Source organism: Ammospiza nelsoni, chromosome Z (assembly GCF_027579445.1).
Source record: "Ammospiza nelsoni isolate bAmmNel1 chromosome Z, bAmmNel1.pri, whole genome shotgun sequence".
Taxonomy (NCBI): domain Eukaryota; kingdom Metazoa; phylum Chordata; class Aves; order Passeriformes; family Passerellidae; genus Ammospiza; species Ammospiza nelsoni.
The window spans coordinates 61,835,242-61,854,468 of NC_080669.1; the positions used below are offsets into that span (position 1 = coordinate 61,835,242).

At 45.5% G+C, this 19,227-nt stretch overlaps 1 protein-coding gene across 1 annotated transcript in view; it reads left to right on the plus strand.

Annotated features, from left to right (window-relative positions):
* Positions 1 to 6,242: 6,242 nt before the first annotated feature.
* The window catches only part of FBXL17 (F-box and leucine rich repeat protein 17), a 279,309-nt gene continuing 266,324 nt past the window's right edge, over positions 6,243 to 19,227 (plus strand). Inside the window, exon 1 of the mRNA XM_059492832.1 lies at positions 6,243 to 6,974. Coding sequence (XP_059348815.1) covers positions 6,243 to 6,974 — 732 coding nt within the window. The remainder of the gene's footprint in view (positions 6,975 to 19,227) is intronic.

A 19,227-nucleotide genomic window follows, 5' to 3' on the forward strand; every position in this document is an offset into this window, starting at 1 on the left:
TCTACTCTTCACCAACAATACCTTACTGTTCCATAGTGGTGCCACTTTTGAGCTTGCTAAAAATTGTAGGTCTTCAGGAATGGAGAACTGAGGAACCTCCATTCATACCCATGTAGACCAAGGGCACTGTCCAGGTGCAACCCCAGCCAGCAGCTGAAGCCCACACAGCCCCCTCACTCACTGCTCCCTGTGGGATGGAGGAGAGAATCAGATGGGTAATGCTGAGAAAACCCCTGGGTAGAGATCAAAATGGTTTAATAGGTAATTGTGTAAGAAAAGCAAAACAAAGAATTTATTCCCGTCCTATGGGCAGGCAGGTGTTCAGCCATTCCCAGGAAAGCAAGGCTCCATCACATAATGGTGACTTGAGAGGAAAATGCCACCCCTCTGAATGTCCCTCTTCCCTCCACTTCACTGCTGTATCCCTGGTCTGCAGTATCCTGTCCCTGCTGAGTCCCCTCCCAATTTCTTCCTTGTTCACTGGTAGGATGGAGAGAGAAGCAGAAAAAGCCTTTGTATCTCTGGAAACCCTTCTCAGCAAAACCCAAAATATCCATGTACTGTTTCAGTCACCAATAAAAACATAGCCCCTTACAAACTACTGTGAAGAAATTTAAGTATATTCCAGCTAAAACCAGCACGAATAGTGAAACAACTAGGATTTTACAAAAGAACATGAAATCTGTATCTACAGCCAAGATGGAAATTCTGCTATTTCCTTCCATCTATTTCATAATGACATTCCTAACACATCACTCAAAGCTACTGATGGTAAGCAAGCAAAGCTATGTAAAGGGAATAAACATACCAAATCACATAGTGTTATAAGTTCATAACTCAATGAAACTAATTCTACTTTAAACTTACTTATTTAAGTTAAATAACTACTATCTCCCAACACTGGCAATATGGCCAAAGATTATAGACCCAGTTTTCTAAAGATCAGTCCTGAAATGATGAACATGCTCTTAACAGGTATCAGGACTAGATACAACATGGTAACTTAAAAATTTCTTGTGTTCCCTGACAGCTCAAACTTAAATATCATACTTACCTTGGGTCATCAGTCCTTGTGGCCTATTTAAATATGCAGAGATAACAATGAAAAGTATAATAATCTATTGCTATGTGTGTAATAAACCCTTACTATCATAATTATAGGGGATTTTACTGCTTAATTCCAAGATTAAATTGTAGTAGCTTTCAGGCATTTCACATTACTGGTTTTATGACTTCTAATTTCATGAAATACAAGTATTGCTAATGAAGAAATGAACTGTTAGTTACATCTGCCTTCTGACATTATGTAGTGAAGATTTCACAGCTGATATTTGGTCGTGTAATATTCCATTATGCTTTTATTCTACAACAGGTGGTTACTATGCTTGCTTTTCATGAAGCAACAGTGACACTCAGTGTTAAAACCCTTGCATAGACCAGAAGCACCCTCTGCTCCCCTTCATCATTCATTTAAATCTCATTTAAATTACCATAGTAATTTTTGTTTGGCTCTTGCAGGCTATTAGAAAAAAAAAAGTCTACTATAATGAAAAATTGGATAAACTCTCCCTCTATGTTTGTATCTAAAACATTATGCCTAGATTATTAAAATAACAAAACCCAAAGCTTTGTTATGGTACTTACATAATTCTCTTTTTGAATGAGATCTTGATTAGACTGGATTGCAAGGTTCAGAAATTGAAGCAGGTGGTGTTTTGGGAGAAGTATGTTTCAACTTCAAATGGAAGACTGAAACAATAGAAAGAATTTCTCCTTCTGCCTACAGCTACTGCAAATCTTTGGGGAACTTTGAAGAACTTCTTGAAACAGATAGACATAAATGTGTAGGTTTAGGTAATAAAGACATTTGTGAACAACTGGGACATGGTGAAGTTTGTCTCTGGTCACAGCTGGTAAAGCCCTGTCCTGCCCTGCCTGGTGCCCTGACCCCCATAGCACTCTGACAGCATAATTGCCTTGGAACTTGCCTACTACAGCGATAAAAATTTTATACATGCAGCAACTTCAGAAATACTGTAACTTCTGATACACATTATGTCTGCTATTGATGACCCAGCTGTACAAAGTAATTCTGAGGTACCAGTGGCATAAAAATCTCCAGTTATAACCAGGTGACCATCAGGGCGAGGAGAGAAAGGCTGTGGTCTGGACTTCTGCAAAGCCATCTCCTCAGAAAATCTGGCAGCCCATGCCTTGGACAGGAGCACTCTTGGCTGGGCTAGGAACTGTTTGGTTGCCGGGCCCAGAGAATGGTGCTGAATGGTGCTGGGTCCGGCTGGCCTCTGGTCACTGGTGGTGTCCCCAGGATCAGTGCTGGGCCCAGTTCTGTGTAACATCCTCACTCATGATCTGGACCAGGGGATTGAATTTACCATTAGCAAATTCATGGACAACACCAATTTGGGTGGGTGTGTTGGTCTGCTACAAGGCAGGATGTCTCTGCAGAGGGATCTGGAAAGTTGGATTGATGGGTCAAGGCCAGTGGTCTGAGATTCAACAAGACCACGAAAACCACTGCATTGTTGCAGGCTGCAGCAGAGCTGCCTGTTTGTAAAGCATCTGGGGGTGCTAGTTGACAGCAGCTGAACATGAGCCAGCGGTGCCCAGGTAGCCAAAAAGGCCAAGAGCACCTGGCCTGTGTCAGCAACAGAGGGGCAGCAGGGACAGGGCAGTGACCGTACCCCTGTGCTGGGCACTGGTGAGACCACAGCTCGAGCATTGTGTCCACCTCTGGGTCCCTCAATTCAAGGAAGGACATTGAGGGGCTGGAGCATGTCCAGAGGAGGGAAAAAAGCTGCCAAAGGGTCTGGAGCACAAGTCTGACGACAAGCAGGTGAAGAATCTGGGTGCGTTTAGCCTGGAAAAAAAGGAGGCCTGGCGGGGGGGTACCTTATTACTCCCTGCAACTCATGGACCTGAGGCTGTAGCAGGTGGGGTCTCTTCTCCCAGGGAACCACTTACAGGACAAGACCATGCAGTCTTTAGCTGCTTCAGGGGGGATTTAGATTGGACACTAGGAAGAATTCCTTCACAGAAAGGGTGATCAGACCTTGGAATGACTTGTCCAGGGAGGTGGTGGATTCACTATTCCTGGAGGTGTATAAGGGAAAGCTGGGTGTAGTACTTAGTGCCATGGGCTAGTTTATATGGTGGTGTTTGGTAAAAAGTTGGATTTGATGATCTCAGAGGTCTTTTCCGAACTAATGGATTCTCTGATTGCGCAATCTACTTGAAGGTAAAATAATCATACCAAATATACTAACAACAAACACACTTGTAGTTTAACCTTAGCTGGCAACTAAGAAAAACACAGCTGCTTAGTCCTGCTCACTCCCCCACCCTAGTGGGACAAAACTGGAAGTGTAAAACTGAGAAACAAACTCATGGGCTGAGGTAACTAACAGCAGTTTAATAGGTTAGAAATAGTAATAGTAGAAATAATAATGAATTGCAAGGTGAAATGAAGACAAAACAAGGAGAGACAAAATAAAACTCCAGAAAAACAAGTGATTAAAATGAAAGAAAGAACAGCTGCAGTTATACCATACCAGTTGTTTTAGCACTCAGTGTAGTGCATGAAGGGGCAGATTTCACTGAATGTGCTACAATGAATTTGTAACTGTTGCTGCTGTTTAGCTATTAATTGACAGGCTACTGTGCTTGCCATGGGGCTCCCTTTCCTGTCTGCCTGTTGGAACCCAGTGCTTGTTAGTGGCTGCTCTGATTTTGCTGCTGGCTGCACTGGTGGTCACCTTGGCATTTTGTGCCTGGAACACTTTGGAGACAGCCATGTCAACGTGCCTGGGCTGGAGGGTGCCCAGGGCAATCTGTGCTCCTGTGCTGTCACACTGGACAGGCTGGAACTCCAATGTGAACTTGACTATAAGCGACTGTGACCTGGGGAGGAGTCCACTGTAGAGCACAGAACCACTGACAGCCCATGGAGGATCCCATGCTGGGGCAGGTGGATGTCCAAAGGCACATGTGATCCCATCAGAATCTTGTTCTGGAGCAGGCTCCTGCCATGAGCCCTGGACCCCTGGAAGGGCTCCACTCTGGAGCAGTTCTTGAAGTACTGCAGCCTGTGTGGGAAGGACACACATTGGAGAAGTTAAAGGCGGCCAGCATTTATTGAGTTCAGGTTGGTTTGAAGATTTGACTTGGACTTTCATTTTCTTTTAATGTTGTTTTTATTTTTCCTTACTGAAATAAAATTTAGCAGTCTGTGGGAGGAGGGAGTGTGTGAGCCACCACTGGCAGACAGCTGGGACAGGCACAAACCAAAGGCTAAGGCACAAAGAGTGAATTTATGTCCATTATCATGCTAACTGGAGGAGACCTAAAGCAACACCTGGGCTACACAAGTGGAGAGCAGGCACTGTTAAATTCAGTCCATATACCAGGATGACAGGTCTGCTGTTCACACAGTCTTACCAAGAGCTACTCCCAGCTGTCTTCTGCTTTTCAACCCATTCTCCCAACAGAGCAGAAAAGGCCTCGCCAATTTTTTTTTTTGCAAAGATTTGCTGTGGTTTATATTGATGAAACTCTCTGAAGTATAAATCCAAACAAAATATTCTATTGCTCTGCTTTTATCCAAAGGTATATTTAGTACCTTTCTCATAGGAAACAATTTTACATAGCTGCTGAAGACTAATAATAGAGGTAACAAACAAAAATAATAGCAGCATGGGTATTTTAATCCTAGCATAACTCGTCCCTGGGCAAAAGGCCAAAACATGCACTACACAATATATAATACTGTGCATTTCTTTTCCTGCCCTTTGTTATTTAATATTAGTACTGAGCCATATATACTCTAGTTATAACTTGCCTTCTCCTTCCCCAGACACCTTTTACTAAAGAAAAAATTGCACATATATTTAAACTACATATCTAAGACTGTATAGCTAAGTCAACTGTTTAGAACTGAATGCTGAAACAAATTGCTTTTTCTAGGCACTAAGCAGTCTTAATTAAAGCAGTGCAGCCTCCAGCAAGGTTTTTCAAACCAGGGCACCTGCATCGATGTTCAACACACTGCAGTTAGAGATGAGTGTCTGCAGGAGGGCATAGGGGGTCAGAGGTCCCATATGAGCCCTCTTTTGAGATGTACAATGAATTAAAACAGAAAAGATGTACGATGAATTAAAGCAGAAAACAACTATTTTCTGGAAAGTGCTGGTGGGAAGATGATGCTGACAGAAGAAAAGTTGGAAGACTGCTCTTAGTAGTCTCTAAGCTTGTGTTGCTTTGCTAATCCAATCCTCAGCCACTGTCCTGCATATAATCTGAGACGAATGGGAAGTGGTCTTCTCACATTTGCCTACAAAGTGTAGCACAAAAAAAAATTTGTATTAGTTCCTCAAAAACATGCACATTTTATACGTCTTATGTGTACATTATAAGGCAATGACCTAAGGGAGGGGGTCCAGCAGATGCCACAAAGATGATGATGGGCCCGGAGCATCTCTCTTGTAAGGAGAAACTGCAGGAGCTGGGCCCGTTTAGTTCGGAGAAAAGTGAAGGGGTTTTCAGTAATGTATATAAATATCTTCAAGGCCGGTGCCAACAGGGTCGTGCCAGACTCTTTTCCGTGTTGCCCAATGGCATGACAAGGGGCAGTGGCCATAAACTAAAACACAGTAAGTTCAACCCCGACAAGAACGCCACGTTGAGGGTGGCAGAGCACTAGAACAGGTGAGCCGTGGCATCTCCCTTTCTGAGGACATTCCAAACCCACCTGGACGCGTTCCTGTGTTACCTGATCCAGGTGACCCTGTCTTGGCAGGAGAGTAGGTCGAGATGATCTCCGGAGGTGCCTCTCAACCCCTAACGATTCTGTGGTACGTCAAATTCTGTGCATACAGGCAGATATTACAGGCCTACGTGCCGTGGGCGGCGTGCAGACCCGCGTTCACACAGCGAGTGCACCGATGTGACACAGGGCGGGCACACGGCGGGCACGCACCCGCGCCCGAGCCCGAGCCTCCGCCGGCCCAGCGCGGCCGCTGGTGGCAGCAGCGCCGGCGGCGGAGCGCCGCCCCCGCTCCCCGGGGGAGGTCAGGCCGGCGGTAGCGGAAGCTTCTCCCTCCCTCCCGGCGTCCCGGAACCAGCCCCGCCGCCGCCTCCTGCCTCGGCCCGCCGGCAGCATGTCAGCTCCCGGCGCCGCCTCCCGCAGGTGACACCCGCCCTTCCGCTGTCGCCGCTTCCCCTCCTATATGGGCCACCTGCTCTCGAAGGAGGCAAGGAGCCTAAGCCGGGATCGCCGCCGCCCGCGGGGAAAGGTGCCGCCGCCGCGCAGCCGGAGCTGCTTCCTGCGCGGGCCCTGCATGCTCTGCTTCATCGTGCACGGCGCCAGCCCGCCCGCCCCGGAGCAGCCGCTGCCCGCCGGGGACCCGCTGCTGCCGCCGCCGCCGCCCTACGTGTCGCTGACCGCCGCGGAGCAGCGCGTCGCCCGCCGCCTCCTGCGCCTGGCGCCCGCCGCCTGGGAACCTCCGGGCCGCTGCCAGCGCCTCTTCCTGTCCGGCCTGCTGCCCTCGCCGGTGCGGGGCCTCCTGGGGCCGCCCGGCGAGATCTCCTCCGAGATGATGTGCAAGCGCAAGGGGGCCGGGCTGCCCGCCTGCCCGCCCTGCAAGCAGCCGCGCTGCGCCGCCGCCGAGCCCGAGTCCGGCGCCTGCCAGTGCCCGGCGGAGCCGCAGCTCCTCGCCCTGCCCGGCACCGCGGGGGAGAGCGGCGGGGGCACCGCGGGGCAGAGCGGCGGCGGACAGCCCGCCTCGCCGCCGCCTCCCGCGCCCCAGGACGAGAAGGAGCAGGGCCGGGAGGAGGAGAAGGAGCGGGGCGGCGAGGCGGGCTGCGAGGAGCCGCTGGAGTATCCCGGCGACAGCTGCCGGGAGCTGCCGCCGCCGCCCACCGCGGACATCAACCAGCTGCCGCCTTCCATCCTCCTCAAGGTGGGTCGGGATGGGGGGATCGACAGGCCAGCCTTTCGTTGAGGATTTGGGAAGGGCCTGTGCCAGCCCCCGGGGTGCCGGTGTTGCCGGGAGGACTCAGCGCAGGGGGGAACCGGAGGAGGCCGGGCCAGTTCGGAGCTGCCTCAGCGCCTGGCTTTGTGGGGACGGATAGGGTTCTGGGGTGTTGTTTGTGTCCCGTTCTGCGACCTCATTTTTTTTTTTGTCGTTGGAAACAGCGTTGTGAGACATTACCTGGAGATGCAGACACACAAATCAGCTCCAGAAGCTGTCTGGTAAATGTTTTGACTGTACCCGTTAACTTCGTAAGGTTCCCTTTTTTACAAGTCGACTTTTACTACTGGTGTAGTACTGGCCAAGGGGCCTGTCACTGTATTTAGAGCTTCCATGGGTGTTGGAGCTACATAGACAAGTTTCCAGTGTTGATTATTAAACAGCTTGTATTGCTGCATATTGTGGATCAATTCTGGCCTTAGTAGTTCCACAGTGTTTGCAGCCTTCTTGAATTACATGCTTTCATAACGTCCTACGCTGTATATCCGAGGAACTGTCGCCTCTCCTGTCCTTTTTGCTCTCTTTCTGTTCCTTTAATACTGTTCTCCTTTGGAAGTACTTTCCATTTTTCAGCTGCTCTTTTGACCACTATCCTGACTTCCTTCAACTAAACATTAGCTAAAAAGAGGAGTCTAGCTGGGACTGAGCCGGTGATGTTTTCCATAGTCTGATGTGAGTGTGCCTTTAAATTTTGGGAATGATTTTTCAGGATGCAGGAGTTTCTTGGAGGTCAGATGGCTAAACTTAAAGCAGTATGTAGTAATGGAGGAGTGAGAGGCATGACTCTTGGTGTTTGTATTTTGCTAGCTGTACATCCAGTGTAGAAAGTTCTTCCTTTATTCTTTTGTTGTCGAACAGTAACAACCTGACAACAATCTGTCTGTCTTGTACAAAACACTAATTCTGTGGGAGATTTAGTTGGTTTGAGGGTTTTTTGTTGTTGTTTGTTGGTTTTGTTTGGTTTTTTTTCAATACTCAGAAGTGTGTTAGTAATTATAACATTGTTTCATAGATGCGCTATGCAAACTAATTCTGGGCAAATAAGAATTCATGAGCTATCATCCGAATTAATCTCATCTGTGATTACAAAATCGAAACTTTGTATTGTACTTCTTCTGGAAGGGAATCCATTTGTTTGCCACTGTTATTGGAAGATAATTCTTTTCTTTGATATTTGGTTTTAGGATTTGAATCTGGACTCATCTGATTAGTGTAGCTGAAGTACTTTTTGATCAATGGCATGGGTACTTTCCTGTGGTTACTTTTAGTACTCAATTTCACTTTTTGAAAAATATCTATCTATAACAGTGCCATAACTTTAATAGTGAAAGAAGTCCATCTTACCTGTAGACTAGTTTAAATGTTATTTAGTGTCTATTTCATTCTTACCTGTGCTTTCAAGATTGTGGGGGTTTTATGTTTGGTTGCTTTTTTTTACAAACAAGGGGTTTTGTTTTAACCCCAGGCAGCCACTCACACACCACATCCACAGACTGGCTGGGTGGAGAGTTCAGGGGAAAAAAGTGTACCTTGTGGGTTGTGATAGGAACACTTTAATAACTGATGAAAAATAGAGTGTGCTGTAACAGTGTTTGTATAAAAAGGAGAGAAAGAGAGATCCAGGTGATGCACAAAACATTTGTTTTGTACCAGCTACAAAACACTGTTACCAGCAGCTGGGAAGAATTTTATCCTAGCTGAAATCAGGACAGACATCTACCTTCCTCAGTGATTTTGTCTCTTCAGTTGTTCTGTAGTCAGTTCCTTCTGCAATGTCTGAAAAAATAGGCCATTATTTCCAGCATTGTGGTAGGAGCCAACCTACTCACCCCCAAATTTGCCCTTCAATCCATAGCTGTACTGATGAGTTGCGTTTGTGGTTTTGGGTTTTTTGAGATTATTTATATGTATATATGCACACAAGATATGTGTATCTTTATCTGTATGTCTGTTTCCTACCTATTCCATTGTTTTGGGTTTTATGGTTGCTTCCAAAATATACTTGTCTGTTACGGAACTTTTAACTTCAGATGTTTGTCTTCAGGTGTCCTGAAGATGTCCTGGAATTGCATTTGCCTTCTTTTGATGGATTTTGATACAGATAGAATATCCTGTATATAGTTCTTTCTCCAAATCTTCTCTCCTCTCATTTTATTATGAGAGGGTGGAAGACAAATGTACCCAAAATCTTTACTGAGCTTTTTACAGTAGGTGTAGGATGCACAAACTTTAATGCAAGGACAAGAGATTCCATCCTTGGAAACATCAGGAAACAGATACTGATGGTTTTTTTCTTGATTCCCATGTCTGTGACTTCCTGATGTAGTGTCGATGTGATGTAGTGTCGATGTGATGTAGTGCAGGAGAGACTGTCACCAGTGTCTGTAGGTAGGCTCAAAACAAGCCCTGTATGTCAAGAACTCTTTTGTGAGGAGCTTGCCACTTCAGCTGCTCAGGTGCTGTTTAGCTGTTTACAGTGGTTTAGTCTCCTCTAAGCCAAGGGTTTGGGATGGGTGGAAGGGTTTGTCAGACTGAAGTTGGCCTGCAGATCATTGGATGGGCCCTGCTCAATTGGGAGGTTCACAGTGCAGTGTGCCAGTTGATCCTGTTTCCCTGGCTGGTGAAGGGGTAGCCTGGTCAATATGAAGTGATAAAAGAATGGTGCTTCCACAGTCAGAGTTTTGTGTTTTGCTTTTCATTTTGCTGCTGAAACATGTATAAGAAAACAATTTTATACAGTGGGCAAAATGTCATCTTTAGTCTTGCTAGAGGAGGGTGATTACCTTTGACTAACCTTGGCGGGTTTGAGGCAGTGTGATGTAGTCAATCTGCCAGGCCTCCCCGTATTTGTACTTAGACCACCGCCCCCCATACCAGAGGGGCTTCACTCGCTTGGCCTGCTTGATGGCAGCGCACATCTCACAGTCACGAAGAACCTGAGAGATACTGTCCATGGTTAGATCCACCCCTCGGTCTCGTGCCCACTTATAGGTGGCATCTCTACCCTGGTTGCCTGAGGCATCATGGGCCCATCGTGCTAAGAATAACTCTCCCTTATGCTCCCAGTCGAGATCTATCTTCAACTCCCCTATCTTTGCAGCCTGATGTACTTGCTGGTTGTTTTGCTGCTCTTCATTAGCTCTACTTCTGGGGACATGGGCATCTACATGGCGAACCTTCACAGGTAACTTCTCTAACCGAGTAGCGATATCTTTCCACTCTTCCGCAGCCCAAATTGGTTTTCCTCTGCGCTGCCAGTTGGCCTCTTTCCATCTCTTCAGCCATCCCCATAGAGCATTGGCTGCCATCCAAGAATTGGTATACAAATAGAGCCTTGGCCACTTCTCTCTCTCTGCAATACCTAGGGCCAGTTGAATAGCTTTGATTTCAGCAAATTGACTGGATTCACCCTCTCCTTCAGTAGCCTCTGCAACTCGTCGAGTGGGACTCCATACAGCTGCTTTCCACCTCCATTTCATCCCTATGACGCGACAAGAACCATCGGTGAATAGAGCGTAATGTGTTTCTTCTACTGGTAACTGATTGTATGGCGGAGCTTCCTCAGCCCGGGTCACTGGCTCTTGTTCCTCATCTGCGACACTAAAGCTTTCACCTTCGGGCCAATTTGTAATTATTTCCAGAATCCCAGGGCGATTTAACTTCCCAATTCGAGCGCGCTGCGTAATGAGGGCAATCCACTTACTCCAAGTAGCACTGGTGGCATGGTGGGTAGAGGGAACCTTTCCTCTGAACATCCATCTCAGCACTGGTAGTCGGGGTGCCAGAAGGAGTTGTGCCTCTGTACCAATCACCTCCGAGGTGGCCTGGACTCCTTCATAGCTGGCCAAGATTTCTTTTTCTGTTGGGGTATAGTTATCTTCAGACCCCCTGTAGCTCCGACTCCAAAATCCCAATGGTCGGCCTCAGGTCTCGCCAGGTAGCTTTTGCCAAAGGCTCCAGGACAGACCATGGCTCCGGGCTGCAGAGTAGAGCACGTTCTTCACATCTGGTCCCGTCCTGACTGGACCAAGGGCTACAGCATGAGCGATCTCCTGCTTGATCTGGACAAAAGCTTGCTGCTGCTCAGGGCCCCAGTGGAAGTCATTCTTCTTGCGGGTAACCAGATAAAGGGGTCTCACAATCTGACTATACTCAGGGATGTGCATCCTCCAGAAACCTATAGCACCTAAGAAAGCTTGTGTTTCCTTCTTATCAGTTGGTGGGGACATAGCAGTGATTTTGTTAATAACATCTGCAGGAATCTGACGCCATCCATCTTGCCACTTCACCCCCAAGAACTGAATTTCTCGGGCAGGTCCCTTGACTTTGCTCTTCTTAATGGCAAATCCGGCTTCCAGGAGAATATGAATGATCTTCTCTCCTTTCTCGAACACTTCTATTGCTGTGTTCCCCCAAACAAAGATATCATCAATATATTGTAAATGTTCTGGAGCCTCACCCTCTTCTAGTGCAGCCTGGATCAGATGGTAGGACTGTGTTTCCACCCCTGGGGCAGTCGTTTCCAGGTATACTGCACTCCCCTCCATGTGAAAGCAAACTGAGGCCTGCATTCTGCTGCCAGAGGAATGGAGAAAAACGCGTTAGCAATATCGATGGTCGCGTACCACTTTGCTGCCTTGGACTCCAGCTCGTACTGCAGTTCCAGTATGTCCGGTACAGCCGCACTCAGTGGTGGAGTCACTTCATTTAAGGCACGATAGTCCACAGTCAATCTCCATTCTCCGTCAGATTTTCGCACGGGCCAGATAGGGCTGTTAAAGGGTGAGTGGGTTTTAGTGACCACCCCCTGGCTCTCCAGCTCTCGGATCATCTTGTGGATGGGGATCACAGCGTCTCGATTCGTCTGGTACTGCCTGCGGTGCACTGTTGAGGTGGCAATTGGCACTCGTTGCTCCTCTACTTTCAAGAGTCCTACTGCAGATGGGTTCTCTGATAGTCCAGACAAGGTGTTCAATTGTTTAATACCCTCTATCTCCACTGCAGCTATTCCAAAAGCCCACCTGAATCCCTTGGGATCTTTTTAATAGCCATTCTGGAGGAAGTCTATGCCCAAAATACACGGAGCCTCTGGACCAGTCACAATCGGATGTTCCTGCCACTCCTTCCCAGTCAAGCTCACCTCAGCTTCCAACAAAGTCAACTGTTGTGATCCCCCTGTCACTCCAGCAATGGAAACAGGTTCTGTCCCCACGTGTTCTGATGGCATTAAGGTACACTGTGATCCAGTGTCAACCAATGCTTCATAGTCTTGTGGCTCTGATGTGCCAGGCCATCTGATCCACACCTTCCAAAAAACCCGGTTTTCCTGTGCCTCTTCCTGGCTGGAGGCAGGGCCCCTCTAAGCCAGATTGTCCTTCTTTCCTTGAGCGTATGCCTTCGAAGTTCCTTCAAGGGGATCGGACATGTCATCGTCATCATCATACTTAACATCTCGGCTACGAGTGACCGGAGCTGCTATCTTTTTGGTGATACTTCCTCTTTTCTTCAAATCACGCACCCGTTGTGCCAAAGCAGCGGTGGGTTTTCCATCCCATGTCCTCATGTCTTCTCCACACTCACGCAGAAAAACCCATAACTCAGCCCGTGGGATGTACCTTCTCTCCCCATCAAAGGAGCGCCAGCGTTGGATACCAGGGCCTCTAATTTGTACAGCTGAGATTTGAATAAGGTCCTCCTTAATCTCTTCCCGGAGTTTCTTATGATTCTCCTCTATTTTGTCCTCTAGTTTCTGCAGTCGGGTTTCCACTGCTGCAATTCTGGCATGAGTTGGGCCATGCACAGCATCTGCATACGCTCGAAGCTTCTTTGCCATATCGAGCACAGTCTCATATGTATCATCCAGCTTCATTACTGCTAGGGCAGAAGCGTATTCAGGTGGCCCAAGTCGCACAAGTTTCCTCCACATTACAGGTGTGCATGGTACCAGGTCCGGATTCCTAGTTGTTGTGTCATCTGAGAAAATGAGCTCTGCCACCGCCATCTCTCTCAGGCGTTGGATCCCCTGTTCTATGGTCTTCCACTGTGTCTGCTGCATATAGAGATCATCCGTACACAGGTATCGTTCTGCTACGCTTCTTAGGACCCATTCCCAGAGGCTGTAAGGGTTAGCCCCCCTCATCATACCTTGGTCGATGACAGGATCATGTGACAGGGATCCCAAATGCCTCGCTTCAGTACCATCCAAAATTGTAACCTCCCCTGCAGCATCCCAAAGGTGGACTAACCAACTAATTATAGATTCGTCAGGTTGTCGTCTGTAATCCTTTCTTAGGCCTCTGAGGTCCTTCAGAGAAAAGGAGTCAATAAGCTCCAGATTCTGTGCCCCTTGATGTGGCCTCTGATTTTGGTGAGGGTCCTTCTCCTGCATCATCATCATCATCATCCTCCACCTTTCGATCGGTCGCATCATCCTCATCATCCTCCACCTTTCGATCGGTCTTGCCTTTACACTTTCCACCTCTTGTATTAGCTGCAACAGCCATGGGTTGGGGCCTATTGTCTGATTCAGCTGCTAGCCTGGAGCCTGGGATGTTAGCTGCAGCCTGTAACTAACTTATCTCCCTGTAACTAACTTATAGTAGTAACTTACTTATCTCCCTGTTCCCTTTCTGCTATCTGCTGCTCCACAGTATCTAGCAGAGTACGGTAAACAAACGCCAAGGCCCAGCTCACTGCAGTAATCCTTTCCTCCTTAGTATTACTATGGCACTTCTCCCTCAAATACTTTGCCACCTCGACTGGGTTCTGAATTTGATCAGATGGAAAGTCCCAGTCTATAGGATCAGAAAATTCCTTTAAAGTCTGGCCCATATCCTCCCATTTCCTACTCCAGTCAAGATTTTTCCTGCTTTGTTTTACTCCTGAATCAGGAGTCTCTCTAAGCCCTCTAGAAATCTCAGCTTTCATTTTATATACACTCCAGACAGTATAGAAAAGGCTTAATAAATTAAATGCCAGAAAGATGGTTTCTTTTAAACTCAGGGGAAATTCAGTATTTTCTAATAGAGATGTCAACAATTTGGAGGAGAAGAAGGAAGACAAAGGCTGAAAAGCCCCTTCCCCTTCTTCTCCCCAAACAAACTGAGGACACAGCCATAACAACAATCCATACATTCCTGAAATAAAGTCCAGCATTTTTATCCGACATATCATCACACATAAGACCAGCACAATGACTATTCTGGTTAGGGCCCCCGCTTACAAAAGCTACTTATTAGGGACAACACCAGAGATATTTTTGGGTAAGGAAATAACCCTAGGGACCACAAAAGTATTAAAACTTCAAAAACCCCTAGGGACCAGAAATACCGGCAAGCTTCCACTCCAAATAACATTATGAATTACCAATATGCCCACAAAACAACCAAAACCAAAATATTATTGTTATAGGTTTTTTTTCCACTGTCTTTGGCCTCCCTTTCCTGGCCAATGCACCAAAAAATATACTGTCCTGGTTTAGGACAAATTAGGGGAAATCTCCAAAAGGGAGGCCCCCAAAACAAAACAAACCTCCAACCCCCCCTCCCCCAACTCTGGGTTCGGGAAGGAATTTCTCGGAGGAGCAAAGTGGAAAACAAAACCTATTTATTGACAAGTAACAAAAGAACACTCCCCAACACAAGAAAAGAAAAGAAACCAGGCTGTATTGTGGAGGGCGCTGAGCTTCTCTTGCAAACTCCGGGGGCCCTGGACGCCTCAGGTCAGGTTCGGAGCTGGTCCAGTATCTTCAGGGGAGGGTAAGAAAGAGGGAACAAAAGAAAAGGAAAAAAAAACAGCGCAGAAAGCAGAAAGCAAGCAAGCAAGCGGCTAGCCAAGCCAAGCAGCCAAAAGCCAAAGTGCTTGGTCACACTCCCTCCTCTCTTCCCCGCCCCGCCGCAGCAAGACGGCCGGGGGGAAGAAGAGAGAAAAGGCACAGCTGCCAGACACAACACACGATATTGGGATAAAGGCTGTCACCCCATGACAGTAATTTAAAGCCATTAAATTTAAAACTCGAGGAGAATTAAGGAATTATAGATCAGACAGCTATAGATAGCTCGACTGTGTCCTAGACATGTGTGAATAAAAACAAAAAAGGAAGCTGTTTTTAAGTACTTCAGAAAATTACAAAATCTACTGCATACAGCTAAGTTCTGAGAGCTTTGAGCTTTACATCACAATTTTGTGCCTATTGAAGAGTCACTGCTGCTTATTCCTGGAAAAGAAAAGAGATACAACTCCTGTTGTATATGTTACCCCTTTGCAGTGCTGCTATTTAATCAAAAAAGGTGTAAAATGGTCTGAAGACTGAGCCGTGAACTTATGAGAGAATGCCAATTCAAACACTTCAGGTTTCCTTTTGCAGTGTATGAACAGGAGTTCTGCATGTAAAACACAGAAGGGAAATTCTCTCCTGTGCTTGGTGCTTTTAAAGTCTCTGCTAGACTACTGCAGTAGATTGTGGGCACTGGGATCTCTTTAAGAAATCCACACACAAATGTGAGAGGTATCAGAGGAGAGCTGGAGGTCATGAAAAATATGGCCTATTACAGTAGTTATAAGTTTCTGGCCAAACTGAATGACGGTTGTTCAAAAAGAAGACTGAGATGCAATCTTTAGTTAAGAAAAAATTGATAGAAAGTTCGACTGTGTTCCTGTCCCTTGTTGAATAGAAGGAAATATTAAGCTTAATTTGGGTGAGATAAATGTTCTTTCACTGTATGATTTTCCAGGCCTTGGCAACAGTAGTTTCCCATCTCTAAGGTTTGCGACTGATGCCAGAAAGGTTGATATGAACAGAGACTAGACAGAGCTACAAAACAGGTATTTATTGAAAGGCCTTAAAAGGATACACCTTGGGCAGCACAAGAGCCTGGCCAGGGCCACACCCAGGTTGAATCCAAGATGGATCTGGGTCACAAGTTTTTACACTTTTATAAGTTTTGGTTCATCTACATACTGGGTTCAATTGTCCAATTACAGCTCCAGGTCATGAAGTCCCAACTCCCTGGCTTGCCCCCTTGTCTCTGCTGTTGTTTGTGCCTTTTGGGTGATGGTTGTCCTTGATTCTGCGACTGGAAAGGGATTGTTTTGCTGACTACCCTGTGAAGAGAGCTTACTAACACCTAATATGAAGTTTCAGAGTTACATGCCAGGCAGCAGATAATCTGAAAAATATAAAAGCTAAAACCCAAGGTATCATGACAAATTGGGATTTCTATTTATTGATTCTTTTTTAACATCAAGGGGAATGTCCTTATCAGGAATGTTTGGGGTGTGCTTGAACTTGCTTCAAAACAAGAGAGTCTAGAATAGATGATGTCTTCTTTTGAGGTCCCCTTTCTCAGTTTGCTGATCTTATTTTTGTAAAGCATGAACATGTGCCTGAAGCACTGACTTGGTCAGTTTTGGCTTAGGGCTAATGCACTATGAAGGGAAGATAAGTGTGTGTGTGAGTAGATATATGGGTATGTATTAAATGTAGGGTTTTCATAGGTATATTATTATTGTTATTTGAAGCACTATTGACTTCTTTTCTCTTTACCCAGTGCTTTTTACTTATTCTTCTCATTCTTGTTGAGAAGTTACAGGTTTTATTTTGTTGCAATGATAACATTTTTTTATTATAATGTTGATCGAAACAAAATGCATTGCTGCTGTCATTGTACTGCTAGCACTGAATTTAAGATAATCTGTGTTATATGAAGTGGGTTGGATGGACTAAAGATAGACCTTTAATTTTGTCTTCTGATTTTATGAATGCTGGTGTTTATACCTGAAAAGACTGCATGTGTATTTTATAGTTGCACTGTGATTTTCTTTAATTTTTTTTTTAATTCCTTTTTGCTACTGAGGAGGAAGAGGCTGCAAAATACATCATTTGGATTAGATTTTATCTGCAAGGTCGTTGAGTCACTTTTGTAATATTAGCTTTCTTTCCTATTTATGCTGGTGTTCCAGCATATTATCCTGTCTAAAGTTCATGTTGAGTCTTACTTTTAAGTGTAGCACTAAGAGATATGAAATGGGTTTTGAACCTTTGTGACTGATGCTAGGAGGTAAAATATCCTTTAATTTTGCTATTAATTTGCCTGAACTTATTTTTCTTTAGCAATGCTCAACACAGCAATGTGGTTTGTTATGGATTTGGTTTGATTTTTTGACTTGTTGACTGTTTTTTGTTTTTCCCATGAAGGTTACTGTGATTCTAGTGGGGAAATGAACTTGCCTGAGGTTCACTGTGGTGTTACCAGACTTCTGGAATACAATTGAGGGGCAAAATTGTGAAGGGAAGGTGTGCCAGTAGACTAGTAACTAAAAAGACAGTATATGCTCATTATCTCAATGATAAGTTTCTGAAAGATCTTGTAAATTTTATGATTGATTGCAGAATTGTTTTGCTTTGCAGAGATGTGTTTGAAAAGGTGGCTTTTGTTCAAGCATGTAGGTTTTAACATCACAGAATGAGCTATGTGATGGAGGAGAAATGTCATGGAATGAAATTTCTGGTTTCTTTGACAGGGATAGATGCATTAACACTCACGGCCAGTAAAAGTTTCCTTAATGTTGTTTAGGTGTTGGCTTGGCTTGTTCAACATCTCCAAGATTGACGTATTATTGCATGGAGGAAACTAAGAGATTACCAGTTGTGCAGTGTTGGAATATAAAGTAAATTAAATATAACATGTGCTTTCATTCCCTAATAATTTATTTGTTTCTTTTGTTTAGGTTGCCTGACCCATGTTTGATCTTTCCCAGATTTTGCTTTGTTTTAATGTCTTTGTTTTTAAACTGGCATGGTGACTCAGAAGCATTACCTGGTGTTTTTTAGTGAGGACAGTTGGGTTTCTAAGAGTGGAAACATTGTGAGCTCCTGCAAGTGAAGCCACTCTGCTTATTGGTCAGGACTCTTCCTTTCCATTAGGAGGACAGTAATTTCTTACAGACTGAAGCTAATATTGTAGTTTACCTTGAAGCTAAGGCAATTGTGAGTAAGTGGCTAGTAAGGGCAGTGTCTGTCTCCTATTGTAACTTCTGGCTGTGTGTTCCTGTCACTGGCTTTGTGCTCTGCAGAGTGATTATGCAATTGCTGGGGGAGTAAATTCATCTGGCTAATCTGACACCAATCTATAACATTGCAGAACTTTTACTTAGAATCAGCTGCCTGAAAGGTCTTTCTTTAAGTACAGTCACTAAATCCAGTGCTAAAATTCAAGAGACTCAAAGTAGGGGACTGGTAAACGGTTGCTATGAACGGCAACTTGCCAAGAGAATCCTGGCTGTGACGTGAACTCACATAATCACTTTCCCTGGCTGGCACATTTTTCTTGATCATAAGGACAGTTTGAACTTGATTTCCTTCATGAGTGTACTGAGGCTCCTTTCAGAGTGTGTGAGTTCAATGTTCACATCTCCTTCATAAGCTCAGAATTATTTGTATTTCCCTTGTTCTTATCAAGTTATGTATGAGCAACGTGAAGAAATATCTTGAAAACAAAGCACATACTTGTTCTTCCTTCCTCTTCCCTGTCTTGATTTGGAAAGACAGGAGTCTGCTAAGGAAGGCAGGAGCCTCCCCTGAAATGGAGAATGTAAACCCTCCCCACCCCTCCAAATTGCTATAAATTTTAAATTAAGGGGCTCTCAGGAAAAAAAAAAATATGGGAGCAGGAAATAACTATTCTTTAATAGGGGAGAAAAAATAAAAGGATAAAATAAACAATGCAGTACACTAGAATAACACTGACAGAGTCGGAGCCCAACCTGACACCCTGTGGGGTGTTGGTAGCAGTCCAATTGGAAATGTGGCTGCAGTCCTCCTGAAGTGTCAGGTGTGGTTCTGTTGGAGCAGGGGGTCCTGCAGAAAAGGGTGTAGTCTTCCTTTGATGATCCAGTGGAAGAAGAGGCAGCTGCTGTTCCTCTGGGGAATCCTGTGGAGAAAGCCATACTTGTGTCTCAAAACCTCTGGATTATATCTGGGTAGCAATGCTTGGCTCCTCCCTCTGGGCAGAGCATCTCACAATGGGATATTATAGTTCTTATCAGCCATGCACTGACATTCAATAGTCTGTTATCAGCAATGTCCCCTCCCAAGGGAGGAGTGATGGTGGTCACTCAAAGAGAGAGATAAAGCAAACTGCCCACTTGACAAAAGACAACTGCCATACAGATGGTAATAGAA